Here is a 12,962-nt window from a genome sequence, read left to right on the forward strand (position 1 = left end):
CCTGTACCTTTTGCAGAATATCAGTCTGTCCCTGTTGTTTTTTTCCTGGAGAGAAGTGGCTTCTTTGCTGCCCTTCTTGACACAGGCCATCCTCCAAAAGTCTTCGCCTCACTGTGCGTGCAGATGCACTCACCCCTGCCTGCTGCCATTCCTGAGCAAGCTCTGTACTGGTGGTGCCCTGATCCCGCAGCTGAATCAACTTTAGGAGACGCTCCTGGCGCTTGCTGGACTTTCTTGGGCGCCCTGAAGCCTTCTTCACAACAATTTAACTGCTCTCCTTGAAGTTCTTGATGATCCGATAAATGATTGATTTAGGTGGAATCTTACTGGCAGAAATATCCTTGCCTGTGAAGCCCTTTTGTGCAAAGCAATCCTTGCAGGTAACCATGGTTGACAGAGGAAGAACAATGATTCCAAGCACCACCCTCCTTTTGAAGCTTCCAGTCTGTTATTCGAACTCAATCAGCATGACAGAGTGATCTCCAGCCTTGTCCTCGTCAACACTCACACCTGTGTTAACGAGAGAATCACTGACATGATGTCAGCTGGTCCTTTTGTGGCAGGGCTGAAATGCACTGGAAATGTTTTTGGGGGATTCAGTTCATTTGCATGGCAAAGACGGACTTTGCAATTAATTGCAATTCATCTGATGACTCTTGATAACATTCTGGAGTATATGCAAATTGCCATCATACAAACTGAGGCAGCAGACTTTGTGAAAATGTATAATTTGTGTCATTCTCAAAACTTTTGGCCACGACTGTAGACAGGTGTGTGCCTCTCCAAATCATGTCCAATAAATTGAATTTACCACAGGTGGACTCACATCAAGTTGTAGAAACCTCTCAAGGATGATCAATGGAAGCAGGATGCACCTGAGCTCAATTTCGAGTCTCATAGCAAAGGGTCTGAATACTTATGTAAATAAGGTATCTGATTTTTGTTTTCAATACATTTGCTAAAATTAAAAAATAATAATAATAATGTTTTCCCTTTGTCATTATTGTCACATACTGACCAGCAGAGGGAGCAATTGGATTAGTTTTGGTCAGGATGTGGCAGGGTTTTTGTGTGTGTGAATGGTTGTGTTGGTGATTAGGACTCCCAATTGAAGGCAGGTGTGTTGAGTTGCCTTTGATTAGGAGTCCTATATAGGAGTGTGTGTTTTTCTTTGGGGTTGTGGGTAATTGTTTCTGTTCAGTGTGATATGCTGTCAGTACTGTTTAGCTGTCGGTATTTTCTTGTTTTTGTAGTGTTCCAGTTGATCTTTTTTTGAATTAAATGATGCTGAACACTAACTCTGCTGCATTTTGGTCCATTTCTGAAGACAGCTGTGACAATTATGGGGTATTGTGTGTAGATTGCTGAGGAAATTGTTTTATTTAATCAATTATAGAATAAGGATGTAACGTTAAAAAAAGTGGAAAAAGTCAAGGGGTCTGAATACTTTCCGAAGGCACTGTAGATCCAAGGCAAGGCCTGAGAAAGACTCAGTGGAGGAGAGAGAGATAGAAAAGAGAAGGGTGGGAGAGAGAGATAGAAAAGGGAGAGAGACAGAGATGGGAACAGAGATAGTAGAAGAGGGAGAGAGATTGAAGAGAGAAAGGGAGATAGGAACTAAGAAGGACAAAATATGGGCAATTTAAAAAGTGTGTGTGTGCAGGTACGTGCGTGTGTAGAGACAGGATTAATCAGCCAAGCAGAGTTAATGTGTCCAATTGAAAGTGTGTTAGAATACTGGTCTCCACGGCCCCTAACAGTACTGACAGTATTGACTGGCTTGCATATGACTGTGTGGCTGCCTGAGATCCCATCGGGCTAACATTGATTGACTAAAAGTCCCTTTGAGTGCAAATCATACTCTGTGCACTGTGATCACCAGCCCCCGCCGCCCAAACACACATACAGGCATACACACACCCCTGTACACAAAGGCTACACAAACATGCTCACAGACACACACACTTACCCCCCTCCCGTCACACCCTCCCGTGAAAAAATAAAACAGTGTGCCTGTTGAGCTTTATGATTCCTCATGGTGCCCAGCCAAGCTATGATTAGTCCTAATCGCTCAATGGGAATTGATTCCTGAGCCTGGTGCTGCTCCAAATCGAAATGAGGCGCTTGGCTCCCCAAAGCAAAGGGAGAGAAATGTAGCCATGCCAGAGTTTGTGGGTCTGTTACTTCATTCCAGCCACGCTTCACAACACGACACTAGCCCAAATGTTAGTCCAGCAAGACTGAGGAGGGACTGAGGTACGGCCATAAAAGGCATAAAGGACGTACATACCTACAGGAAGGAAGGTAATAAGTGATCTGAACCCACTCAGACTCTCATACAGTACATTAAAAACAGCTTCCTGTGCTCTTTCTTAGTCTATTTTCTCCTTGAAATACACTACATCAGGCAGTATATCCTCACCGCTGAGAGCCCTGTTGATAATATACAGTATGTACATACAGACACTCTCATGTACTCCTTCTCTCACACACTTAAACAAGCACATAGTCGCACACACACAAACACACCCTCTGCTGGTTGCTGTGCTCCTGCCAGCGTAGTCAGAGACGGCGGGGGTTGCAGCATGAAAGAGATGGACGAGGTGGGCACCAAACCAAAGCCATCCATCTCTCAGAGCCAATACAACAAAGCGAAGGCTGCAAGACTCACAGAACACACACACAGACACACTATCATGCCCTTGAGAGTGTTGCAGCTCTGGAGGTGTCAGAATGGCAGACAGCAGAACCATCAATCTCCACCACAGAGCCCCACCTCACTCACCCAACTGAAGGCTTTTGCACAAACACACATGCACAAAATAAATTGCAGCCTCTAAAATATATTTTTTTAAATACTGCTCAGGGAAGTTTCTTAAAATGGAAATGGGGTATTTAATTTGGAACGCCAAAATGCAATCTTCCTTCCAAAGGGATGAGGCAGCTACTGAAGTCTAAAAAGGGACGAGTATTGATGTTATTTTCCTGCACCATAAATGGATGGTGAATATAGTGTATACAGCTACATATAAGACAACGGCCTGAGCAGTGGCTGAGCCCTGGGATATGTAGGTCACTCAACACTTCACAACATAGTATTGTAAAGTATAGACCAGGATACACTTCAGTAGTACATGAGAGAGAGCGAGACGGGGCAAGTGACAGAGGGAGATAACAACGAGATGAAGAGGGAGAATGAGAGATAGAAAGATTTAAAGATAGAGGAAGATAAGCGGGTATAGGGGTATACATGGTGAGGCAGGACCATAGATTTAGAAAGACAAAATACACAGAGATAGAGTCAAATGGAGAAGGGGAGAGAGACAGAGGGGGAGAAGGAGAGAAGACGAGATAGAGGAACAGAGAACGAGGGGAAATAGAGGGGAAAAAGAACACAAAGGAGAAAAGAGCAGAGAAAAGTATCGAAACGGGGTCGTGGAAACCCTATAGTTTCAGGGTTGAATAGATATAACTGTGTTGTATACAGTATTGTAGTTGTAGGCGACAGTCAGAGCAGCCTACCTGGAGGCGTTGCCATGGGCGCTGTTGTCAAGGTGACAGAGGAGTTCCAGGTTCTGGGGGTTGTGGGAGTTGTGGGGGTCGTCTGGGGACTCGTGGCTCCCTGACTCCCACTCTGGGGGCATCCTCCATACAGCCCCACACGTCACTACGCGACTCTCACTGGCTGCAGTGGACAGGAGACAAAGTCAGTGTTAGACACCTGAGGTGGGTGGGGACTCACTCATAATATGGATTTGAGAATGAAAACCAGAATGTATAGTGGTACAGAGGGACCAGGTCTGTGGGACCGCATCAGGGACCAGGTTACGAAGGTTAAAAAAACCTGATGCAGCTAGATCCCTGTAGGTGCTTTCATTCAAATACATTTCCTTAGTGTCCTGTGATATACGTAAGGAATCATCAACCTGTGCATTCTATGGAAAATAATCCATGACGTGGTAGGTGTGTTGCACGACGCGCTAGCGGAGTGGCACTAACCTTCGACGGAGTTTCATTATTTTCCAGAGAACGCATAGAGCCCAGAGTTAATTATCCTGTTAGGGCTAGGGGGCAGTATTGACACGGCTGGATAAAAAACATACCCGATTTAATCTGGTTACCACTCCTACCCAGTAACTAGAATATGCATATACTTATTACATATGGATAGAAAACACCCTACATTTTCTAAAACTGTTTGAATGGTGTCTGTGAGTATAACAGAACTCAAATGGCAGGTCAAAACCTGAGAGATTCCTTTACAGGAAGTGGCCTGTCTGACCATTTCTTGAACTTCTTTTCCATCTCTATCATTTACTAAGGATCTCTGCTCTAACGTGACACTTCCCACGTCGTCCATAGGCGCTCAGAGCCCGGGAAAAAACAGAATGTCGTCATTCCAGCCCCAGGCTGAAACACATTATCGCCTTTCTCAAGTGGCCGATCAAGGGACACTGGGCTTATGCGCATGACCCGACCGCCCCCGCCTTTGGGATTTTTTCCTCTGTTTGCCGAAAAGGAGATTCCCTGTCGGAATATTATCGCTTTTCTACGAGAAAAATGGCGTAAAAATTGATTTTAAACAGCGGTTGACATGCTTCGAAGTACGGTAATGGAATATTTAGAATTTTATTGTCACGAATTGCGCCATGCGCGCGACACTTCTTTACTATTTCGGATAGTGTCTGGAACGCACGAACAAAACGCCGCTATTCGGATATAACGATGGATTATTTTGGACCAAACCAACATTTGTTATTGAAGTAGCAGTCCTGGGTGTGCATTCTGACGAAGACAACAAAAGGTAATCAAACTTTTATAATAGTAAATATGATTATGGTGAGTGCTAAACTTGCCGGGTGTCTAAATAGCGAGCCCGTGATGCCTGGGCTATGTACTTAGAATATTGCAAAATGTGCTTTCACCAAAAAGCTATTTTAAAATCGGACATATCGAGTGCATAGAGGAGGTCTGTATCTATAATTCTTAAAATAATTGTTATGCTTTTTGTGAACGTTTATCGTGAGTAATTTAGTAAAATGTTAGCGAATTCCCCGGAAGTTTGCGGGGGGTATGCTAGTTCTGAACGTCACATGCTAATGTAAAAAGCTGGTTTTTGATATAAATATGAACTTGATTGAACAAAACATGCATGTATTGTATAACATAATGTCCTAGGGTTGTCATCTGATGAAGATCATCAAAGGTGAGTGCTGCATTTAGCTGTCTTCTGGGTTTTGGTGACATTATATGCTGGCTTGAAAAATGGGTGTCTGATTATTTCTGGCTTGGTACTCTGCTGACATAATCTAATGTTTTGCTTTCGTTGTAAAGCCTTTTTGAAATCGGACAGTGTGGTTAGATTAACGAGAGTCTTGTCTTTAAATAGCTGTAAAATTGTCATATGTTTGAGAAATTGAAGTAATAGGATTTTTAAGGTTTTGAAAATCGCGCCACAGGCTGCCAGTGGCTGTTACGTAGAGGTTATGACAGAAGCCATGGGGTATAATTTAACGGATATACCGCTAGAAATGTACTGCTAGAAATGTGTTCAATATCCACTGAAGTAGCTAGCAAGTTTACTATATTGAACAAAAATATAAAACGCAACATGTAAACTGTTGGTCCCATGTTTCATGAGCTGAAATAAAAGATCCCAGAAACGTTCCATATGCACATAAAGCTTAATTTGTTTCCATCCCTTGTTAGTCTGCAATTCTCCTTTGCCAAGATAATCCATCCACCTGACAGCTGCTTAAACAGCATGATCATTACACAGGTGCACCTTGTGCTGGGGACAACAAAAGGCTACTCTAAAATGTGCAGTTTTGTCACACAACACAATGCCACAGATGTCTCACGTTTTGAGGGAATATGCAATTGGCATGCTGACTGCAGGAATGTCCACCAGAGCTGTTGCAAGATAATGGAATGTTAATTTTTATAACATAAGCCTCCCCCAACTTCGTTTTAGAGAATTTGTCAGTATGTCCAACCGGCCTCACAACCGCACAACACGTGTAACCACACCAGCCCAGGACCTCCACATCCGGCTTCTTCATCTGCAGGATTGTCTGAGATCAGCTACCCGGACAGCTGATGAAACTGAGGAGTATTTCGGTCTGTAATAAAGCCCTTTTGTGGTGAAAAACTCATTCAGAATGCCTGGGCCTGGCTCCCCAGTGGGTAGGCCTGACTCCCAAGTGGGTGGGCCTATTCGCTCCCTGACCCACCCATGGCTGCGCCGCCTGCCCAGTCATGTGAAATCCATAGATTAGGGCCTAATGAATTCATTTCAATTGACTGGTTTCCTTACATGAACTGTAGCTCAGTAAAACCGTTGAAATTGTTGCATTTATATTTTTGTTCAGTATAGATAGCTACAATAGTTGCCTTGGTAACCAAACAAACAGACTTGCTAGCTTAGCTAACCAAACCATCAGTCCTTGTATGCTATTAAGAAAATCGAATTCAACAATGCCAATAATGTTTTCAATTCAACTTTTGTTTCCAAAAGCTGCTCAAACATAGAACATATAAGAATGAATTTCATAGCCATTGAATAATACCGTGCATTACACAACGAGTGGGTCTAATCCTGAATGCTGATTGGTTAAAACCGCATTCCAGCCAGTGTCTATTTCACAAGTTACCACTGGCTAAATCCATTGTCTCATCAGCTCAGCCAGGCAATTTATATACTAGATCTACACTGTAAAAAGCATCTAGACATGATCTCCCGTCTGTTTTAGACTAGCATTTAGTTTTCAACAGCGGAGATTTGTATAAACCTCTCTGACATTTGCAACATTGTTTCAATATTGAAATTCGATATCCAGCTGTCCCATAGTAATGAACGTGTCGGTAGTCAGGACGAGACAGACAGGCTGGCAGCTCTTCTCAGCCAGTCGAAATCATGAATCAGCATCATTTTAATGGACCTATACAAAGAAATGTGAATATAAAAACACAGAAATACAGATAGTTTACTGTCATTCCAGCTTCAGTTTGAAGTCATTATGTTAGCTGTGTAGTTGGCCATCTCTTCTGAACAGTGGCCTGGCAAGAGAGCAAATGTTCTATGCCAGGCAAAATTGCACATCATTAGCTTGTTATGGATGTATCCCACCCAAAATCACTAGAAAATGCAAATTCAGCTACTTTGCTGTTATTCTGGCTGCACTGTTTTCCGTGACTGTGTTAGCCACAGCTGGCTAGCTACCAAGCAAAGGATAAGAACGTTGCCAGCCATCATGGCAACGGAACATTTAGAATGAACGACTGGGTCGCGTCCATAGATTTACAACAAAAAGACTTAACAACTGTGTCGCATCTCTGGCAACCGAACCGATAGAATGCATGACGGCCAGAATATATTGGTAACCCGTTGTATAAAAGTGATAACGCCTTCGAAGCCGGTGTTCGGAGGATATATTAGCACGGTTTGCCGGACCGAGACACTGGCTTCTCGGGCAATATCACTTAAATATTGTATGCTCTAGTATGCCCTTCAAGCAAATTAGAAATGAGTATTCAACAATGCCACGGTATAAATGACTCTCTCACTTGACTCGCTCCTGCTCTAACTACTCACTATTATTTTCAAGCTTCAAATTTTAATGTCACGTGCACAAGTAGAGTGAAATCCATTTCTTGCAAGCTCAAAACCCAACAATGCAGTAATCAATATCAATGTAGTACTACAAATAACATAAGGTAGAACAAAAACACACAATAAATAAAAATAAGAACACGAGAAGTAAGTAAGCTACACAAAATACTCTGCGGGCTGTCATGTGCCTTTTATGGAGGAGTGGCTTCCGTCTGGCCACTTTACCATAAAGGCTAATTTGTGGAGTGCTGCAGAGATGGTTGTCCTTCTGGAAGGTTCTCCCATCTCCACAGAGGAACTCTGGAGCTCTGTCAGTGACCGTCAGGTTCTTGGTCACCTCCCTGATCAAGGCCCTCTCCCCCGATTGCTCAGGTTGGCCAGGCGGCCAGCTCTAGAAAGTTATTGGTGCCTAGAAGACCAGCATCCCGGAGTCGCCTCTTCACTGTTGACGTTGAGACTGGTGTTTTGCGGGTACTATTTAATGAAGCTGCCAGTTGAGGACTTGTGAGGCGTCTGTTTCTCAAACTAGGCACTCTAATGTACTTGTCCTCTTGCTCAGTTGTGCACTGGGGCCTCCCACGCCTCTTTCTATTCTGGTTAGAGCCAGTTTGCGATGTTCTGTGAAGGGAGTAGTACACAGCATTGTACGAGATCTTCAGTTTCTTGGCAATTTCTCGCATGGAACAGCCTTCATTTCTCAGAACAAGAATAGAATGTCGAGTTTCATAGGAAAGTCCTTTGTTTCTGGCCATTTTGAGCCTGTAATCGAACCCACAAATGCTGATGCTCCAGATACTCAACTAATCTAAAGAAGGCCAGTTTTATGGCTTCATAAATCAGTTTTCAGCTGTGCTAACATAATTGAAAAAGGGTTTTCTAATGATCAATTAGCCTTTTAAAATGATAAACTTGGATTAGCTAAAACAACGTGGCATTGGAACACAGGAGTGACGGTTGCTGATAATGGGCCTCTGTAAGCCTATGTAGATATTCCATTTTTTTAAATCTGCCGTTTCCAGCTACAAAAGTAATTTCCAACATTAAAAATGTCTACACTGTATTTCTGATCAATTTGATGTTATTTTAATTGACAAAAATGTTAGCTTTTCTTTCAAAAACAATAACATTTCTAAGTGACCCCAAACTTTTGAACGGTAGTGTATATATACACAGTACTAGTCAAAAGTTTGGACACACCTACTCATTCAAGGGTTTTTCTTTATTTTTACAATTTTCTACCTTGTAGAATTATAGTGAAGACATCAAAACTATGGAATAACACATATGGAATCATGTAGTAACCAAATCAAAATATATTTTAGATTCTTCAAAGTAGCCACCCTTTGCCTTGATGACAGCTTTGCACACTCTTTGTATTCTCCCAACCAGCTTTACCTGGAATGCTTTTCCAACTGTCTTGAAGGAGTTCCCACATATGCAGCACTGATGCAGCACTCCATCACTCTCCTTCTTGGTAAAATAGCCCTTACACAACCTGGAGGTGTGTTAGGTCATTGTCCCGTTGAAAAACAAATGATAGTCCCACTAAGCCCAAACCAGATGGGATGGCGTATTGCTGCAGAATACTGTGGTAGTGTGCCTTGAATAACATTTTTTTTTTTAAATCACTGACAGTTACACCAGCAAAGCACCTGTCACTTTCTGACCAGTAAGGGGTCATTTGTTATTGTAGTTTGGTCAGGACGTGGCAGGGGGGTGTTTGTTTTATGTGGTTCAGGGCTTGTTGGTATATGTGTTTTGTAGAGGGGTGTTTGTTTAGATTAGTCCGGGGTTTTTGGTTAGGTTCTATGTTGTGTATTTCTATGTTAGATCTAGGGTGTTTAGTTCTGTTTAGTTAATTGAGATTGGGCCTTCAATTGGAGGCAGCTGTTTCTCGTTGCCTCTGATTGAAGGTCCTATGTATAGGGGTGTGTTTGTTGTGGGAATTGTGGGAGGTTGTTTTTGCATTGTTATGTTTAGCCTGCAAGACTGTATAGCTGTCATTAATTTTTTCATTTTTGTGTAATGTTCGTCATAAAATAAAGATGAGCATTCAGGTACCCGCTGCATTTTGGTCCACTTCCTACGACGACCGTTACAGAACCTCCCACCAACAATGGACCAAGCAGCGGAGTAAGGAGCATGAAAGGAATTATTTTGAGTCGTGGACATGGAAGGAGATATTAGCCGGAAAGGGACCATGGAGGAAGGCTGGAGAAAACTGGGACTGTTACAGGGGTACACGATTGGCATTTAAGCCTGAGAGGCAGCCCCAAGAAATGTTTTTTTGGGGGGGGGTCACACGGGTAGTTTGGCTGGGACAGGGTTAAGCCCCAAGCCAACTCCCCGTGCTTATCGGAGGCAGCCTATTACTGGTCAGGTCCCGTGCTATGGAGTGATACGCACGGCATCGAGGCCGAGCATTCACAAGTCGGTGTGCGAGGTGCCAGCGTCCCGCATTTGCCAGGGGGAAGCGGACATCCAGCCAGTAAGGGTGGTGCCAGTACTGTGCTCGAGTCCGCCAGTGCGCCTTCACGGCCCAGTGTATCCTGTTCCCGCTCCTCGCACTAGCCCTGAGGTGCGTCTCCCCAGTCTGGTACCTCCAGTACCAGCCCCACGCACCAGGCTTCCAGTGCGTCAGCCCAGTCCAACTCGTCCTGTTCCTGCTCCTCGCACTAGCCTTGGGGTGCGTGTCTCCAGTCTGGTACCTCCACTACCAGCCCCACGCATCAGGCTTTCAGTGCGCAGTACCCCGTCCAGAGCTTCCGGCGACAGTACCCCGTCCAGAGCTTCCGGCGACAGTACCCCGTCCAGAGCTTCCGGCGACAGTACCCCGTCCAGAGTGTCCGGCGACAGTGCCCCATCTAGAGACGGCCTACAGTCCGGAACCGAGTGAGACGGCCTACAGTCCGGAATCGGCGCAGCCAGAGTCGCCCTACTGTCCGGAGCCCCCAGAGTCGCCCTACTGTCCGGAGCCCCCAGAGTCGCCCTACTGTCCGGAGCCCCCAGAGTCGCCCTACTGTCCGGAGCCCCCAGAGTCGCCCTACTGTCCGGAGCCCCCAGAGTCGCCCTACTGTCCGGAGCCCCCAGAGTCGCCCTACTGTCCGGAGCCCCCAGAGTCGCCCTACAGTCCGGAGCTCCCAGAGTCGCTCTTCTGCCCGAGGTCTACAGCAATGCGCTTCAGCCAGAGGCATTCAGCGGGGGTGGACAGGTTAGGTGGGGGACTAAGGCCAGAGCCTGAGCCACCTCCTGTGGAGGTTTGGGGAGGGGGGGGGGGTGTAGCACGGGAACCGTTGGAGACAGCAGCCACCCTCCCTTCCCTCCCTTTAGTTTGGGGGGTTTATTTGTGTTTATTTATTAAATTTTTTTGTGTGAGGTGCATCCGGGGTCTGCACCTTTTGGGGGGGGGGGGGGGGGGGGTAGTAATGTCACATTCTGACCAGTAAGGTGTCATTTGTTATTGTAGTTTGGTCAGGACGTGGCAAGGGGGTGTTTGTTTTATGTGGTTCGGGGTTTGTTGGTATATGTGTTTTGTAGAGGGGTGTTTGTTTAGATTAGTCCGGGGTTTTTGGTTAGGTTCTATGTTAGATCTAGGGTGTTTAGTTAATTGAGATTGTTCCTCGTTGCCTCTGATTGTAGGTCCTATGTATAGGGGTGTGTTTATTGTGGGAGGTTGTTTTTGCATTGTTATGTTTAGCCTGCAAGACTGTCTAGCTGTCGTTTGTTTTTTCATTTTGTTGTTTTTGTGTAATGTTCATCATAAAATAAAGATGAGCATTCATGTACCCGCTGCATTTTGGTCCACTTCCTACGACGACCGTTACAGCACCCCCACACCATCACACCTCCTCCTCCATGCTTCACGGTGGGAACCACACGCAGAGATCATCCATTCACCCACTCTGCGTCTCAAATTTGGACTCATCAGACCAAAGGACAGATTTCCACTGGTCTAATGTCCATTGCTCGTGTTTCTTGGCCCAATAAATTCTCTTATTGTTTGTCTTTTAGTAGTGGTTTCTTGGCAGGAATTCCACCATGAAGGCCTGATCACGCAGTCTCCTCTGAACAGTTGATGTTGAGATGTGTCTTACCTGAACTCTGAAGCATTTATTTCGGCTGCAATTTCTGAGGCTGGTAACTCTAATGAAGTTATCCTCTGCAGCAGAGGTAACTCTGGGTCTTCCTTTCCTGTGGCAGTCCTCATGAGGGCCAGTTTCATAATAGCACTTGATGTTTTTTGCAACTGCACTTGAAGAAACTTGAAAAACTCTTTACATTTTCCGGATTGACCAACCTTCATGTCTTAAAGTAATGATGGACTTGCCATAATATGGACTTGGTCTTTTACCAAATAGGGCTATATTCTGTATATCAACCCTACCTTGTGACAACAAGTGATTGGCTCAAATGCATTAAGAAGGAAAGAAATTCAACAAATTGACTTCAAACAAGGCCTGTTAGTCGAAATGCATTCCAGGTGACTACCTCATGAAGCTGGTTGAGAGAATGCCAAGAGTGTGCAAAGCTGTCATCAAGGTAAAGGGTGGCTACTTTGAAGAATCTCAAATATAAAATATATCTTGATTTGTTGCTACATGATTCCACGTGTTATTTCATAGTTCGATGTCTTCATACTACAATGTAGAAAATAGTAAAAATAAAGAAAACCTTGGAATGAGTAGGTGTGTTCAAACTTTTGACTGGTACTGTATATATTTGAGCCCATCTCAGTGAACTAGTCCATTGCGGAGGCCTAGACTAAAAGCCAATGTATGCTTGATTCAAAAATGTGGTCGGAGGCCTCATATGGAGGGTGTGAAGCAATTGCGGGGCATGCAGTGGCCAAATCGAGCATATCAATGCACCTCCCAAATTGGTTGACGGTAGGTGGGGGCGGTACATCCAATATAAACACAAACTCAAAATCACTTTCTTGACAACAGCTCTGCACTGCTCCGCGAAGCGCAATAAGTAGGAACGCCCTGACTTCTGCTGAGGCCATATCCCCGTAAATGCTGCACGGCCAATGCACAGTCAGATTGACCATGCGCCCAGATGCACTTCTCTCTCCAGAATCCGCTCTCACCCGTTCATTGTTTCATAACTTCATTGTGTGATTTATTTTTTTTTGATTGGGAGTGCATATCACAATATATACAGTATATACATATGAGATGAGTAATGTAGGATATGTAGACATTATTAAAGTGGTGTTATTTAAAGTGACTAGTGATACCTTTATTAAATCCTCTTATTAAATGTATTAAAGTGGCCAGAGATTTCAGTCTGTATGTTGGCAGCAGCCACTCTATGTTAGTGATGGCCTTGAGATAGAAGCTGTTTTTCA

The 12,962-nt window shown here is 44.4% G+C and overlaps 1 protein-coding gene across 2 annotated transcripts in view; it reads right to left on the reverse strand.

Annotated features, from left to right (window-relative positions):
• Positions 1-12,962, reverse strand: part of eipr1 (EARP complex and GARP complex interacting protein 1) — a 79,051-nt gene that overhangs the window by 47,449 nt on the left and 18,640 nt on the right. For both annotated transcript variants that reach the window (XM_014210324.1, XM_045723415.2), the window contains one exon: positions 3,523-3,685. In XM_014210324.1, the coding sequence (XP_014065799.1) occupies positions 3,523-3,685 (163 nt within the window). The remainder of the gene's footprint in view (positions 1-3,522; positions 3,686-12,962) is intronic.

Source organism: Salmo salar, chromosome 09, assembly GCF_965601325.2.
Source record: "Salmo salar chromosome 09, fSalSal1, whole genome shotgun sequence".
Taxonomy (NCBI): Eukaryota; Metazoa; Chordata; class Actinopteri; order Salmoniformes; family Salmonidae; genus Salmo; species Salmo salar.